The sequence below is a fragment of the Nelumbo lutea genome, chromosome 5 (assembly GCF_056320005.1).
Source record: "Nelumbo lutea isolate HS-2025 chromosome 5, American lotus-T2T, whole genome shotgun sequence".
Classification (NCBI taxonomy): Eukaryota; Viridiplantae; Streptophyta; class Magnoliopsida; order Proteales; family Nelumbonaceae; genus Nelumbo; species Nelumbo lutea.
In genome coordinates this window covers 12523193-12540252 of record NC_142688.1, presented here as the reverse complement: position 1 = coordinate 12540252, position 17060 = coordinate 12523193, and the positions used below count along the sequence as shown (strand labels likewise).

Below are 17060 nucleotides of genomic sequence, written 5' to 3'. Positions count from 1 at the left end.
TTCTAGAAATGTTTCTCCATCGACGAGTTCCTGTTCCCCAATAGAGATCAGAAAACACAACACCCTTTGAGCTTGAGCTGTAGGTATGTCACCATCTTCCCCGTATGTGTATGCTTTGACATGTGAGGTAAGTTGACCGCTTTTAAGGATGGTACGCACCACAGGATACTGACCTAGATACGATTATATAGAAAATCAGAAACTAGCAGCCAAGATTATTAAATTAATTTGGTCTTGCGCTTTTCCAGATTTCACCAATTGATGTGGCTTTGTTGGTAAGTTCGGTTAATTGTAGTTAATATAGCTATGTTTGGGATCAAATCCCATTGAACAGGCTAAATGGGCATTACCCAGTTTCAACCATCCATTCGTCACTACGAGTCTACGTTAGCAAATAAATAAATAAAATACCATTACCCAATGTTGGTCCCTGTCATCTGGGGTCGTGAGAGGGATTGCCACCTTTGTCATTACATAAAGTGGGCGCTCTGAGACTTCAAATTACATTCTCATGCTTGATATATAGCAGAGATACTGTTTCAGGTTTGGCCCCTGTTTTACAAACTTTGGTAAGCCAATTCAAGTGCTGAAACATAAAAAAGTGAAAAAGGCAATAAGCCTTATGGAAGACTTATTCTTAATATCACTTGAATCACTGTAAATAGAAGTTTGAGAAGCCAACAGGTAGGGGTTGATTCAAGTCGAATCAAGCTAAATATTTCTCTATTTGAGTTCACTTCAATAAAAAAAAAGCATCAATCTCGAGTTCAATTTGAGTTAAGAAACATGAACTCAAATTCAATTTGACTCAAAAGCCCGTATGTTCGAAATCAATAGAAAAGCATCAGGCTCAACTCTATTTGAACTAGAGGTATGAGCTAGAATTCGGCTCAACTTAAAAGCTCGTATGTTTAAATTAGGTTTGATTAGGTTCGAAACCAACTCAATCTGCAAACAAGCCTACATATTAGGATCAAGTTTGACTCAATTCGATTTAAGTCCAACTGAATCAAGCTTTTCACAATTCAAATTAGGACAACTTATAGAAAGCTCAATTCATGTCCACCCCTAACAACAGGTATTGTTATAAAATATATTTTAAAAAGCTGAAAATTCAGTCATTTTGAGCGAAAAAGAAAATGATACCACTTAAATCTTGAGATCTGTTTTCTTTTTGATAATACAAATCTTGAGATCTATTAAGAAACAAGCCGGCTTCCTTCAATGCAACCTAGGCCAATTGAGTATAGTCACAAAAAGAAGTAAAAACATTAAAAGCACTTTTCATATTAAGTAAATTGTAATGCATAAAAAATACATAACCAAGTAACCAACCCGAATGCATAATAAATTAACGAATAGGGGTATTTTAAAAGGAAAATAGATAGATATAGATATGAATGGAGACTAAAAAATGATCCCAGTTGGTTATTTATAGATCCATCAAGTTGAAGTAACCAGAACAATGAAACAGATAATAATCAATTGGAAAAACTCAAATCTGCATCAATTATCAGGCGGATTTTCAGAGAACAAGACCCACAAGGAAGTATAATGGATGACCGGATCCCATCTGGGGTCCGTAATAGTGTCTTATTTTCATTCTTCTCCAATGAATATCCCATCTCCCTTAGCTCTGAAGAATCAACTGAGAAATAATCACCACACCTGCATTGGTGAAAGAGCTCTACAACTTCGCCAACATCTTCCACAATCATTTTGTCCAACCTGACATCTTCTGCAGTTATCACATCCCGTCTTGAAGCCCGTAGCTCACAATCATAAGCTGCACGGGACTTTGAATTGCTGAGGACTTCCCAAGCCTTCTGTATATTTAGAAATCTTTCTTGTGACTCATGGTCAGGATCAGATATCACAGATATCCTTTGCAATTTATCTGGATGGGCACTTAGGATAGCAGACCTGTAGCTTGCACGGATCTCTTCATAACTAGCATCTTCCTTCACTGACAGTATGTCGTAGTGGGTTTTCTGGATGGAACTATCAGCAATAAGCATGGTAAATGCTACTTCTGATACACCACATTCACTGTGCATGCAGAAAAAAAAGACGCAATAAGCAAGCAAACAAGGATAATCTGCCAACAACTTTAAACTAAAATAACTTCGAGAAATAAAAAAGAGCAAGATCAAATGGAAGTGCATATGAATATGGTGGCATAGTGATTTCTACATTTTTTTTTATCAATAACATCAACTTCATTAAATTAAGAGAAGAGAGGGAAAATAATACAAGGGGAGATAAAATAACTTAGCTCCCCCAAAACAGAAAACACAGGGAATGCAAAGAAAATTAAAAACTAGCCCAAAAAACAACCTCCCTATTCACTCCTTGCTTGGCCAACCCATCCGCAAATGAGTTGGCACTCCTCTTCACCCAGCTGTACTGAATCTCAATGTCCCTACCCAGCCAAAAGAACCATTTTTTTTTCTCATTGTTAAAGTTCCACAAACCACTGTCCTCTGTCTTCAACCAATTAACCACCACCTTCGAGTCACCTTCCAGAATCAAACGGCTGATATTTAGATCTTTTGCTTTTCGAATTCCTTCAAGCGCTGCAAGGATCTCAGCCCTAAGAGAGTCACCTTCTCCAATAGGGCCAGAGAATAAAGCAGTAACAATCCCTTCCTCATTCCTGAAAACTCCTCCAATCCCAGAGGGCCCTGGATTCCTTACACTGCTGCCATCAAAATTCAGCTTTATAAAGCCCGAGGGGGGGACTAGAACGGACAACGAGTCCTCTTGCATTTAGCAATGAAAGCAATCTCTTTCCAATTTCTTAGCAAGTCATCCATAGGACAATCTGAAAACAACTCCAAAGATTTTAGCCAGTGGACCACTCTTATGAGGATTCGATCTAACAAATCTTCCAGAGTTTTTTCCTTGTTAGAAAATATGCGTGAGTTTCTTTCTTCCCACAAAGACCAACAAATCGCTGCCCTAATACACCTCCACATAGTCTTCCCTCTCTTCTTAGGCCAATTGAAAAAAGGAGAAAACAAACCTTGGACAGTTTTCGGAGGATACCAAGAACGCCCAAAACGGGAGAAAACCCACTCCCAAACAAATTTAGCAACCTTACAAGAGACCATGAGATGGTAGCCAGATTCCCCATCAGCTTTACAAAGAGCACATCTATTAGGAAGTAGACAATAGTTGGGTTTCTTTCTTTGGAGTAAGTCTAAAGTGTTGATTCTTTCTAGGAAAATTTTCCAACAAAAAAACCCCACCCGAGGAGGAACAAGTCTGCTCCAAATTTCCTTAACTGGAAAGGACAACCCTAGGGGGTAGGAGGCTGAGTTAAGGTTTCAAAGAAAGAAGCACAAGAAAAGGTACCAGAGCTAGAAAGGGTCCAAAATATGGTGTCTTCCTTGGCAGGGTTTAAAAAGACATCCTCAAGGGAGGCTAGCAGAGCTACCGGGCTATCCAAGTCCGTATCCCTAATTGCCCTACGCAGGCCAAGGTTCCAACCAAACTCCGAAGTGGAAGCTGAAGGGACTAAGAAAGAAGAAATGAGTTCATTTTTCAAGTCTAAAAGAGCATACAAGGAAGGAAACTTGTCTTTCAGAGGAAAATCCCCGACCCAAAGATGTTCCTAGAAATTTATTCGGTTACCAGAGTTTAGACCATACCTGATTCAAGGGGAGAAAACTGGAAGCAGATTGTGGATGGAACTCCAAGGAGAAGTAGATGAAGCCCTTGCCAAGATTCCAGGATCCCAACCATTGTCTTCCAGCCCATGAATGCTAACCACAATCTTAGTCCACAATTTATCCCTTTCCAAAGAGAACCTCCACAACCACTTCCCCAGAAGAGCCATGTTCCTTTTCTTGAAATTACCAATCCCCAAACCTCCTAGTGTTTTACACCTAGAGACCACCTCCCAACTCACCCTATGATCTCTCCTCTCCTCTCCAGGCTCCCAGAGAAAGTTCCTTAATAATTTTTCCAAACGATTTGAAACCTTTGAGGGGATCTTAAACACTGATAGAAAGTAAACAAGAAGGTTAGCTAGGGTAGATCTAATGAGAGAGACTCTTCCACCTAAAGAAAGATAACTCCTCTTTCAGGCCGCTAGCCTCTTCTCAAACCTCTCCACTACCGTTGCCCAAAACCTAATACTCTTAGGATTATCTCCTAAAGGGAGGCCCAAATAAGTCAGGGGCCAATCCATAATAGCACAGCCTAGCTCATCTGCAGATTCCCTTAGGTCTCTTTCGTTCACATTCACTCCCACCACACAACTCTTGTCAAAGTTTACCTTGAGGTTAGATATCTGCTCAAAAAGTTGTATTGTCAACTTTAGATTCCGGATCCAACTAAGGTTCCCTCCTTCACAGAAAATGATAGTATCATCTACAAACTGTAGAAGAGCACAACTCTTGTCAAAGTTTACCTTGAGGTTAGATATCTACTCAAAAAGTTGTATTGTCAACTTTAGATTCCGGATCCAACTAAGGTTCCCTCCTTCACAGAAAAGGATAGTATCATCTGCAAACTGTAGAAGAGTTAAGGGAACCTCCTCCCTTCCTACTCTCCACCCTCCTATTGGATTCCTCGAGTCTGCTCTATGGATCAATCGCCCAAACACATCAACAATAAGGGTGAAAAGAAAAGGGGAAAGTGTACCTCCTTGTCTTAGACCTCTCAATGCCGAAAAGAAGTCAACCACAGTCCTGTTCACCATGATAGAATAATGGCAAGTCCTAACACAACTCCAAATCCACTTGCACCACCTGTCACCAAAACCAAAACTCCTCAACACCTCCGTCAAGAAAGACCAATCAACCAAGTCGAAAGCCTTCTCCAAATCCAATTTGCAAACCACTCCCTTCTTCTTTGACTTTCTAAAGCTCTCCAATCTCTCATTTGCAATGAGGATCTGATCGGTGATCTGTCTTCCTTCCACAAAAACACTTTGGTTGGGTGCAATAATAGAAGGGAGCACCTTCTTTATCCTGAGAGATAGCACCTTTGCAATGATTTTGTACAAGCTAGTCACCAGACTAATAGGTCTAAAATCTTTTGGTTGAGAAGCATCTTTCTTCTTTGGGACTAAGGCAATGAAAGTTGAGTTCAAGCCCCGGTTTATTACACCCCTCCTGTGGAACACCTCAAAAACCGATGTAAGATCATTCTCCAAAACATCCCAGCAATCTTGGTAAAAGGCCATTGTGAACCCATCTGGACCCGGAGCTTTTGTCCTATCCATAGAGAATACTGCTTCCTTTACCTCCTCCATATCGAAGCTTTTTTCTAGCCACTCTCTCTTCTCTGCACTTAGAGTCGGCCAATCCAAACCCTCCAACCACACTCTCTCATTTAAAGGCCTTCTAAAAATAGATTTGAAGTGGTTTACTAGGGCCTCTGCAATTTCAGCTGGGTGAGACAAAACTGCTCCATCAACTTCCAAGTTAGAGATGTAATTCTTCTTTCTCCTTCCATTTGCCACTGAATGGAAAAACCTTGTGTTTCTGTCTCCCTCCTTTAGCCACTTACACCTAGATTTTTGCCTCCAATTGATTTCCTCCTTAATCAGGATGTCCTCCATCTGCCTCCTTAAAACCCATCTCAACTTCCTTTCTTCCTCTCCAAAGGGGCCTCTCTCTTCCTTCAGGTCCAAATCCTCGATTTGCTCCACCAGAACTTGCTTTCTTTCTTCTGATCTTCCAAACTCCAGCCTATTCCACTCATTCCCTCCCAATCAACTACCGGATTAACTTGCTCCCACTACTCTCTGATTTTCTCAATGAAACCCAGATGAGTCAACCACATATTTTCAAACTTGAAAGGGGTAGGCCCTACTCCTCTTAATTCCTCCTTGGCCAAAACTATTGGCCAGTGGTCTGAAGTAAGTCTATGGAGAGCCCTAGAAGTAATATTGCCCCAATGTTCCTCCCAATCTGTTGAGAACAAAAATCTGTCCAACTTAGAGCAAATTGGTCGTGATTGAAGGTTGGACCAAGTGAAGTTATTATTTAGGAAAGGAAGTTATTTGAGATTAAAAGAGTCCACAAATTGGTTGAATTTCCTCATACTTGTTGTCATTCTCTGTCTGGGGTTGTTGGTTTCCTCCATAAATCTCACTACATTAAAGTCCCCTCCCACACACCAGGGTCCATCCCAAAGGCCTCTAATGTCACTCAATTCTTCCCATAATTTCTCCCTTTGCCTATAGTCATTGGGGCCATACACATTTGTTAGTACCCATTCATATCCATCGGCCACTTGTTTGAACTTCAGGGAGACAGAGTGATCTCCAATTAACTCCTCCATACCTAAGAGTATCTCTTCTTTCCACAGGGTCACAATCCCTCCCGAGGAACCCCACGACGGAGCAGCTACCCACTTAAAACCTCTAGAACTCCACACACTCCTTGCCCATCTGCAATCAAAATCCATTCTTTTGGATTCCTGAAGCATAACCACATCCGGATTAAACTTCTTAATTACCTCTTTGATTGTTGCTCTCTTCCTAATGCTGCCCAACCCCCTCACATTCCAACTTAGGATTCTCATTGTAAACTAAAAGCCTTAACCCTAACTCCTCCAAGAACTATTTAGACCCTTTTCTTCTAATCCCTTTCACTTCAAACTTCTTGTCCCCCTCAATATCCTTTTTAATCTCTCCACTTCACTCAGCCTTCTAAATTTCATCTTGCTGTCCTCTTTATTTTGCATGTAGGCTTTTAGATCATTCGGGTTTTTCAGCTTGCACCCCAACTTTTTCACAAACTCTGCAACTAACTCTTCCCCATTAGTTTCCTCTTTTTCTAAAGAAGCACTCTCCTCACTCCTAGGAAGCTTCTTGTTCCTTCTCACATCACCTCCAACCACAGCCCTGTCTGTTCCCTCTTTACAAATCCTTCATTTCCACTTCACCCAAGAGGCTTTCTAAGATTTCCCAAATTATTGTCTCTCTACAAGTTTCCTCACCCACTTCCCCCCCTGTAGACTCCTTGTGGCTTTCAGATCAAGGGCTTCCGACTCTTGGTTGGGAAGAGAATCTGGTACAAGAGAGACAGAGCGCTCATCAGTATCCAAAACTGAATTGACAGAGTTGAGGGATTTACCTGAGGTAGAGAAGTGAGGAGAGAGCAAAGGCGAATGAGAGGTAGTCACTTTCTTTTTTGAGAAATCAGAGCACTCTGTCTCCCAGAGATGGGGGAGGAAAATCCCTGTCGTTGTATCAACACAAAGACCCCTTTCTGTACCAAAATATGTACCTTTCTGTGAAGTACCCCTATTCCGCTCTAAGAAGACCCGAGCTACCTCCTTTTCGGCCTCTTACAAAGCACTAGAACTAGGGGGGGGGGGCTCAGCCAGTATTGGGTTAAAATCAAACACCCACTCCTCCCCCTCCTTTCCTTCCCCCACCGAATCCCCTAAGAACAAACAGTCCAGGCTAAAAGAATCCCTGTTTTGACCTTTAGATAGAGTTTCAATTGCCGCACTGCCTAAACTCCCATAGGCTTCTGAACTTTCATCATGATCAGAATCTGAACCGTAGCTCAACCAACCTTGATCAACCTCTTCTTTCTCTTATAGTCTGCCTCTCGAATAGCGTGGGATCGGGCGATCAGAAATGCTAAGATTTTGTGCATCACCGACTGCCCATCGGACCTAGCACAAAGGCTGGCATCCTTCAACCTTGTTCACTGACCTCGCCCCTCCACAGTCGAGAGGGCGAGAGTTAGACGATGATAGATGAAAGTTGTCATCTATCATCGCCCCATGCCTGCCCCACCCCACGTGATGACTTAAGTTGTCACGTGGGCTTTTAAAACCGAAAGTAGGCTCAACCACTGATGGCTTGACCTTCCTTAAAGCCGGTTTGGAGAGAGACTTAGAGCATAAACGACTCTTTCCCAACTTAGCCACGTCAGCATAGGACGGGCCACCCTCTTTAAACAACCCCTCTTCAAAAAAATTTGAAAAAGAGGCCTTAACAGGAAGGCTTCAAAACTTGGGGTGCTCCTACGACTGTTCCCCTTCCTCTGTAAATCACCCACACACAACAGGCTTTCATGCCAGCCCTTGAAGACCACGTGTACACCCCCCTGCGAGCTCGTCAGTTCCTTCAACCTCTAGTCGTCTTCCCCAAAGCAAGGCTTCAACTTCTGAAGCTAACCAGACCTTGTACCAAGCGCCTTCTGAAAGAACTTCGAAGATCCATGGCAAGTTCTCTGATTTGATCCCAACAACCTTAAGTTCCACCACTCTCAAGTTTCTTAAGTTAGCCTCCAACAAAACTCCACCCAACGCCCTGGTAATTTTCCCCAGAATAAGATCATTCCAAAGGTTGAAGGGAAGACCGAGAAGTTTAATCAAAAAACTGTTGGCTCTGGGTTCAACTTCGTTGCAATATGGAGCCCAATTCTAGACCTGAATCAAACTTCCTTCTACAAGGAAAGAGCTGAAGAACAGATTCTTATCTCCAATATCTAGTAAGGCTTTCTTTTCAACAAAAGGCAACAACATTACATCTTCATCTAAACCCAACTTCTCTGCTAAAACTTCTAAGACTTTCATCCAATCTTCTATCACCCTTTCTGCCACTAAGACCACCCTCTTCTCCCAGCTCCTACTCCCTTCTTCCAAAGCTACTCGTCGAAGGGCAGTCAAGCCGGACACCAAGACTTCAGGGAAAAGCTTTGAGCAGGGCACAGAACAAAACTTCGAGCCAGGGGCTTCTTCTACTCTACCTTCGACCTCCAAGAGAAAAGCCTAAAGATTAGAAGTGAAAGAAGCCCACCCTCTTCGCTTCAGGCCTTTTGGAATACACATCACTTGCTTTTTGTTATTACCAAAGAGTTTGGTGACCATTATGAACCACCCTTTTCCATTCCTTTTTAGCACAGATTCGAACCTCTTGTTCTCACAGGTCAATGAGTTTCTCCAACCTTCTTCCCGAAAGGAATTTATAGTTCCATCTACAAAACCTTTCAACCATGCACAGGCCTCCTCTGGTAGGAGAATCGACGCCTTGCTCCCTTCTCTGATTTTCAAGAGAGCCTTCCCCTTTGTCCTTCCCTACTCAAACAGGAAGGATTTGGCCTCAATGAACAACTCCCGTCTCCATTTCCCCGCTAGCTTGAACTTCCTCTCCTCTCCCATACCTCTCCTAAAAAATCCTCTGTTTCCATAGTGATTTCTACAATATTTGACAGATTACCAGGTTCGGCATTCTTTGAAGAATAAATTAGGGAAATTTCGTGTTATGAGAGTTCCTGCAGTTACATTATGGTCTAACATTAGTGTTACATGCAGGGAGATGGAATCCATGCAGAGTCAGAGAAACAATAAAATAATTCATGCAGGGAGATGGGAATGGACCACCAAACCAATCTATCTCTTCTTTCAAATGAAGATCGCCTCTGGGAATATCAAGAGGTCTGAACTCAGGCAGGAGAAAGGTGGTGGCAAGGGCACATATAAGCAAGTGGAAGGCAGACGTCCTTTGTCTCCAAGAAACCAAAATGGAGACTTTGGATGCCTAGAAAATAAGAAGTGTTTGGGGGGAATGTGATTGTGAATGGGAAGCTTTGCCAACAGTGGGGACTACAGGTGGGATAGTAGTCACTGGGATTCAAATGTGGTAGAAGTGAAGGGTAGGAAGGTGAGTCTTTTTTCTATTTCAATTTGGTTCCAGTTGCTCGAAGATGGTTGGGATTTTGCTTTAACTGTAGTATATGGCCCAAATGTGAACTCCTTGAGGGATTTTTTCTGGCAGGAACTTGACGAAGTAAGAGAAGAGTGGAATATACTTTGGGTGGTAGGAGGGGATTTTAACACTACTTGTTTTGAGCATGAGAAAAAAGGGGAAGTGAGGTCCAGGTGAGGCATGAGGGGTTCTGCCAGTTTTATGGAGAGATGGGTGTTAGTGGATCTTCCTTTGATTGGAGCCAAATTCACGTGGACAAACAATCAGGAGGATGCTACCCTTGTGAAGTTAGACCGCTTTGTGGTATCTACTGAATGGGAGGAGAAGTTTCCTAATCTGTCCCAAGAGGCCCTTCCTAGACCTTTATCAGATCATATTCCCATTTGCCTGGATTGCGGTGGCATTCAATTCAAGCCAGTGCTTTTCAGATTCGAAAACTTGTGGCTTGAAGAGGAAGGTTTTGTGGAGCAGCAGAGAAGTTGGTGGAAAGGTGTTTCTGTGGAAGGAACAGCTAGTCATGTGTTTGGCAAGAAGCGGAAGGCCTTAAAGGAGCAAATTAAAATCTGGAAGGACTCTTTCAAAGGGGTGGAACAGAAACTCAAAAGTTGTTTAGATACAATTGTTGAAATCAACAGAGCTGAAGAGGAGAGGCAGTTAACTCAGGAAGAAAAAAAGGAAGAGACAAGGAGCCAAGCTGGATTTCGACAGAACAGCCTATCAAGAGGAGACAAAATGGAGGCAGCGTTCGAAATGTTTCTGATTACAAAAGGGTGATAACAACACAAAGTTTTTTCACAAATTAGCTAGTGCTAGGAGAAGGGAAAATATGCTGAAAAGGTTGGTTGTGAATGGTGTTGGTGGAGGAAGTAGACAGAATGAAAAGCCATATTGTGGAGTTCTATGAGAACCTTTACAAGAGTGGGTTAACAAGCCAAAACTTGATGGCCTCTCGGAGGAGCAAGCTGCAGATCTGGAGAGAGAGTTTGAAGAAAGGGAGATTTGGGAGGCTTTAAAAGAGATGGAAGGAGATAAGGCTATGGGTCCGGATGGGTTTACCATGGCATTCTACAAACACTTTTGGGATTTTCTAAAGAATGATGTTTTAAGGGTGTTGAAAGAATTCCACGAATAGATTCCTGACCATATCCTTAGTGGTCTACAGTAAGGATATGGTCAAGAAAATTTTCAGTTTCTTGGAGATTTTCTCATATGAATAAAATCCATTTAAGGATTATTGCATCCATAATTACTTAATTACGTAGTCATAGTCATGTACACACAAAAAAAAGGTTTTGAAAAAAAAGGTGTTTAATGTTAGGAACAACTACCTGTACAGGATTATAGTTACTCTGAGTAAAACATCGTTCCATATGATTCTTCAATCTGAACCAACAGATTCTGCAAGAGAGTTACCAGGAATTAGGCATGTTTCTTTAAACCGTCTTATGCATGACTAGAACAAAGAAACAACCCACCTCCAATGAATCAAAGTACACAATAAAATGCTGTTGGGACTTGGGGTTCTACACTTCTACTTTCATCTTTCAATTTTTGCATGCACCTCCTCTTCTTTTTAAATGGGTGAAGTGGATGGATTGAGGGGGTTGGATCAAATCATATATATGGGAATATATCTGGGTAAATTACAATGCCGGAAACACATGATCTTTGATCAATCAACCCCAACCCTGTGAATATTGATGAATACCACCTGATTGGTTACCACCTTTATGATATTGGTTGAGATATTCAAATTTGATTCGTTCAAAAGGAGATTTGGAGGGGAGAAGGGTCGTAAATGATGCTGAAGGTTGATTCAATGGCGAGTCAGAAGGGAAGAAGATAACGTTGCTCAGCGACTTTGAGAAAATTTCGAACCCTATACACAAAACCCTGACAACCCACCCGCCCATCCTAATGAGTTTTAACCCATATTGACCCGCTACGGATATGTGTGGATTTCATTGTTTCTAGGGGTGGCAAATGGGTGGGTTGGGTAAGGGTTGAATACCAACCCACCCATCTTGGCCCACCAACCCACCATGACCCATCATCAATGCTTGTTAAAGGATCATAACCCACCCATATTGGCCCACTTGACCCATTCATATGACCCTTGTCCATCCTCAGCCATACTAACCCACCTACCATCGCATATAAATACATAAACGGGTCGAGTTGACCCGCATGCCCTAAATAACAACTTTTGAGAGAACCAACTCTCCCAAGATGTCATGTGGTATAAACGACTTGGGTCGACCCATGTACCCGAAAATAACACTTTTTGATGAAGCACCTCTCAATGATGCCACATGGCAGAAACAGGTTGTGTCGGTCCATATACCCAAAAAATAACAATTTTTTTAGAGAAACAACTCTCCCGAGATTGCCACGTGGTATAAGCGGGTCGGGTTCACCCATATACCCAAAAATAACAGAAAATACCAGAAAATGGATGAAAACACCAGAAAATTGCAGAAAATGCAGAAAAATACTAGAAAATTGTAGAAAATGCAGAAACTCCACCACCTCCTGAGGCTTCGAGACCAGAGTATAATATCCTGCTCATCTGGATTCAGATTAAACTGCTGCAGCAACTCTATCAATCACGTGAACTCCACCACCTCCCAATATTCTATAATGTGAACAAGATTACTTAATAAATGAATTAAAACTAACTTCAATATTCTATACCATGAATAAGGTAACTTAAAAATAGGTAATATAACATCTGAACCTACGACTCTTTAGTAAACATATAACATTCAAACAAACTTTACTAACAGATACATATTAATTTTGTGTAGATATAAGCATATATACTTAAATATTGTTAGATCAGATCATAACTGATTGCTTGGGATCAATCCCTATTTGATCCCATTACAAATGGATCAAATTTAAAATAAACATATACAAAAGGATGCCAATAAAGCCCTAGTTTGCTGCTCACCAGATTTAGAACAAAAGATCTTTACAAATCTCCTCCCAGCCTTGGTGTACCATATACAAGATTGTCAGTTGTAAACCATGTTCTAGTTAAAGAATCTGCCAGACCATCACAGTTCTTAGAACCCATTTCAACAAAAAGCTCATATCCATCCAAAAACCCTTCCAATGAACCTTTAAAGTTCCAAGAGCCTTTAATAATTAAGCTTTTGACTGCTTGACCTTCCTTGAAACTTTGACCTACTGACTTCCATGCTTTAGTAACCTTTTCTTGCATACATTTTTGTCTTTTCATAGACTGAGATTTCAGAAATTGAGTTTCCATTTATTGCAGACTTTTATGGATCATAAGCTGCATCAGACAACCATTTCCAAGCTAGTCTTTGTTGGTATTCAGATAACTCGGTCTTGGTGTTGCATGGACATGGATACAGGAGTAAAAAAGCAACACATGTCCAAAAAGGAAATGTTACATAAAAGCATCCCTCAACAATCTTTGGAGTAACAGAATCCGATGCAGGTCCAATACAAACATGCCATCCATTTAGAAGAGCCAATGCAACACTCATAATCACATGATATGAGTAACAAAAATTATAGTGGCCAGCAAACTAACGATGACAAAACAACCAGTCCTTCCTAGCTTGCTTGGAAGTTAATGATAGCCAATCCTACTACTCTATACTATCCTACTTATCACTTCAACCACTGATACACAAGAAGTAGGGGATCCTCTCTGAGAAATTCCTAGAACTGTAAAAGAAGCCTCCCTATAATTATTCTCTCATGTCTCACCAACTTTCCTAAACATATTCATATTTTCCCCAAGTCAATATGCTAACTGAATTTTCATGATATTCTTCCATTTCTCAAGGAATTTAGTACAGCTGATATTTAAACCTCAAGTAAAACAATGTATAACCTAAGAAGAGCTATGAAAAACTATTAAAACGAATGTAAACAACAAATTCCAAATTAAGGTACTATGTGCACACTTTGATATGAAGAAAAACATATGTAAATAGGGCCATTATCTTAGTTCCTGCAAAATTTCTTTCATCGAACAAGAGAAGACAAAATATTTAGAAATTTATCATGATAATTATTTTCTAGAAACCATTTCTAGAAATTTATCATCGAACAAGAGAACGGTGGATAATGGCGGAGTTTCTCACAGAGATTGAGAACGGAAGAAAACAGTAGAAAATCACAGCAGATGAACCGTGAATGGCGGAGTTTCTCACTGTGATTGAAAATGGCGGAAAAAAGTAAAGAATCGCAGCAGATAACTGAGAACGGCGGATTTTCTCACTGTGATTGAGAACGGCGGAGAACAGTAGAGATTTTGCAGCAGATGAACTGAGAACGGCGGAGAAACCCAGATCAGAGAAACCTTCCACAGACCCAGACCCTCCGACGAAACCTCGATCCAACCCCTTGACCCTCGACCCAATCCACCCTGACCCTTTGCTCTGACCCTACTGGATACCCTTGACCCAACCCCACACTGACCCTTTCCTCTTCCCCTGACTCTAATGGGTCATTTGACCCATCTCGACCCACTATTATGATGGGTGAGTGTGCGTGAATATTTAAGCGGATGGATTGGATGGGTCAAATGGATTGGGGTAACATTGCCACCTTAATTGTTTCAACTTTCAAAGTGAACTGGGCAGATCAAATGGGTTTGGTCAGCAATTGCCACCCTATACATGAATTCAGACTTGCGGCCCACTTAGTGTGCCCCAACGAATTCCACATCAAATCACAGGCGTGTATTAAGAATATCTCTCATACGTTAAATTAAAAAAATTTAGGATAAATTACAAAGACCCCTCTTATTATAGGATATGTGACAAAAACCCCTATATTTTGTTTTGTAACAAAGACCCCTTATACTATGATCGTAAAACAAAGACCCCTTCCGTTAGTCTTTCATCCAAAAAAAACCATTGTGATATTTTTTAATTTCGATACTATCCTTATAAAAGAAACACTGTTCATCTTCCCAACTTCAAGATACACGAACAACAACGGCGGTAATCTCCTCTACCTCACCTCAGTCTCTCTTCTTCCCCTTCCCCTTTCTCTCCTCCTCTTTCTTCTTCCCGCTTTTCCGTTCCTCTTGGCCATAGCCGACACAACTCGTTGCAGCGGCTAATTCCGTTCCTTCTTCTCCACCGATATTCGGTTATCGACTTCTCTCCAAAATCCAAAAGCCCCCCCCCCCCCCCCCCCTCCCCTCCAACGGCTACTTAGAAAACTGGGTATTTAAACCAGTGCGAGTGAGTGAATGAGAACAAACACATCTCTTCTTTAACTCAGATCTCATTACCCCTTTCCGACACTTTCCACTTGCGCAACTTCCGAGCAAAGGTCCGAGAAGATGGAACAGCAACCCCTATCAGTGGTCCGCCACAACAACGAAGACGATGACGAATTCTATGAGAACATCAAAGCCCCAAGTTTGTGGATTTTCAGTACACCTGATCTATGACGCCCGGACGATCGTTTCTCGTTTTGTTTGCATGTTGGTGAGTTATAGGTCTATCTCTTTCGTTTAACTACGAATTCCGCTTGGTTTTTGCTCCAGTTCTGCGGATTTCAATGGTTAGGCAGTTAATTTTGTGTAACCTGACATTTTATCTCCCCTGTTTGCTGCCTAGATCGATTTCGTTTTCTTTTTCACTGTCTAGGTTGTTTATTTGTTTCTATTTCCAGATCTGTCATTTGATTTAAATGCATCTTAAAATGTCTACAAGTTCCACCATTCACATTCTCTTCTGCTGACTAAAATCTGCTCTTATGTTGCTTTCACTTTGTCTAATCTAAATTAATTTCAACCTCCTCGTTTTTAACCCAAGATTCTATTGTTCTTCTTATGCTGGTCTTAAATGTTAAACTGAACCTCAATTGCTTCTTCTTTTAGTTTCTTATATTGACAAAAAAGTTAAGGCTTGACATTCTGTTCTCTCTTCCTGCAGACTCCGTTTGTACTCCTTGGTCCTGGTTTTGATTACTTTCAGAACTGACAAACTTATGTCTGTTATGCAATCATTTCCCTTTTCATTTTTTTTTTTGATGTTCTCATCGGATCTTCATTTTTTTTCCGAGGACATATTTATGGATATCTTTCCTTCTGTCTGGTTGTTGTCTTTCAGGATGCGATCAAAACCATGAGGAAGACCTGGATCCAAATACCCTTTACAGAAATTTTGTGCTTCGGGTTAGTTATTCGCTTTAGTATTTCCTTCTATTGATCTTATTAGTACATAGCGTCAGAAATGACCTTTTAATCATACAGGTCATGGCAGCAAGAAGCCCCAAAGTAGACAAGTTCCACGGTATGCAATGCTTTCACTGCACTATTTCTTCTCTTTTTACCTTTTAGTGCAAATGCGAAATGCCCGCTTTCAGCACCAGCAAAATCTTCCAAGAGTAGAATATCAAGATTGGCCGCTGCAACGAGTTGTAGAAAGTGATGACAAAGAAAATGATTTATCTGCTGATAATAACAGGTTTAGCTGCTGCAACGACTTGTCCGGCTATGGCCGAGAGGAATGGAAAATAGAGGAAAGCGGGAAAGAAGAAAGAGGAGGAGAGAAAGGGGAAGGGGAAGAAGAGAGATCGGGGGAGAGAGAGAAAGAGGGAAAAAGAGAGAGAGAGGGAGAGGGAAAAAGAGAGAGAGGGAGAGAGAGAGAAATGTGAATAAATCTGAGTTAGAGGGGATTACTGCCATTGCTGTTAGTATATGCTGAGGAGGTGGGAGAAGATGAACAGTATTTTTCCCATTATTAAAAGGGTAGTATGGGGATTAAATAGAGGAAAGCGGGAAAGAAGAAAGAGGAGGAGAGAAAGGGGAAGGGGAAGAAGAGAGATCGGGGGAGAGAGAGAAATGTGAATAAATCTGAGTTAGAGGGGATTACTGCCACTGCTGTTAGTATATGCTGAGGAGGTGGGAGAAGATGAACAGTATTTTTTCCATTATTAAAAGGGTAGTATGGGGATTAAAAAATATTGCATCGCCTTTTCGGACAGAAGGCTAAGGGAAGGGGGTCTTTGTGGCAAATCAAAGTATAGGGAGGTCTTTGTCAAAGACCCCATAGTACGGGGGATCTCAGTAATTCATTCAAAAATTTATGCTATTGCTGCCCCAAAACCCAATAATACAGAAGAGGACATAACCCCCATAGTACGGGGGATCTTAGTAATCCCATTATGGAGAGTGCATATTTGCATTTGAGTGATTGATTTTATGGGCAAATTTGAAAAAATAAATCAAACGTATTTGCATTTATGAACAAAAAACAAGGTAATTATGAAAGGGTTTATAAAAAGAAAATTTGAAAAATAAACATTTTTGTCAAAAGCAATTGTATGAATATTTTAAACATTTTCATACCTCTTTTTAAAAAATTCTACGAAA

At 41.1% G+C, this 17060-nt stretch overlaps 2 protein-coding genes and 1 long non-coding RNA gene across 16 annotated transcripts; 1 reads left to right on the top strand and 2 right to left on the bottom strand.

Moving 5' to 3' along the window:
- Window positions 1-1403: 1403 nt before the first annotated feature.
- Window positions 1404-14195, bottom strand: LOC148850397 (DNAJ heat shock N-terminal domain-containing protein). Of its 14 annotated transcripts, none has more exons than XM_088946033.1 (5): window positions 13947-14073; window positions 12639-12733; window positions 12215-12320; window positions 11014-11083; window positions 1404-2049 (listed from the first exon to the last, which is right to left on the bottom strand). In XM_088946033.1, exon 5 carries the CDS (start codon window positions 2016-2018, stop codon window positions 1482-1484), a length of 537 nt encoding a protein of 178 aa, XP_088802159.1. In that variant the 5' UTR covers window positions 2019-2049; window positions 11014-11083; window positions 12215-12320; window positions 12639-12733; window positions 13947-14073; the 3' UTR covers window positions 1404-1481. The 14 variants fall into 14 exon arrangements, with proteins under 14 accessions (XP_088802159.1, XP_088802158.1, XP_088802157.1 ...); XM_088946032.1 differs by having other exon boundaries at window positions 13879-13966; XM_088946031.1 differs by lacking the exon at window positions 13947-14073 and adding an exon at window positions 13810-13935.
- On the bottom strand, window positions 4088-6540 carry LOC148850398 (uncharacterized). Its single transcript, XM_088944204.1, has 6 exons — window positions 6060-6540; window positions 5807-5924; window positions 5521-5702; window positions 5135-5415; window positions 4847-4993; window positions 4088-4384 (listed from the first exon to the last, which is right to left on the bottom strand). The coding sequence occupies exons 1-6, from the start codon at window positions 6538-6540 to the stop codon at window positions 4088-4090; spliced, it is 1506 nt and encodes a 501-aa protein (XP_088800330.1).
- A 399-nt stretch (window positions 14196-14594) lies between the features above and the next one.
- Window positions 14595-16078, top strand: LOC148850396 (uncharacterized). Its single transcript, XR_016098967.1, has 3 exons — window positions 14595-15168; window positions 15796-15860; window positions 15939-16078. It is a non-coding gene; the product is annotated as an uncharacterized LOC148850396 (long non-coding RNA).
- The last annotated feature ends 982 nt before the right edge of the window (window positions 16079-17060 follow it).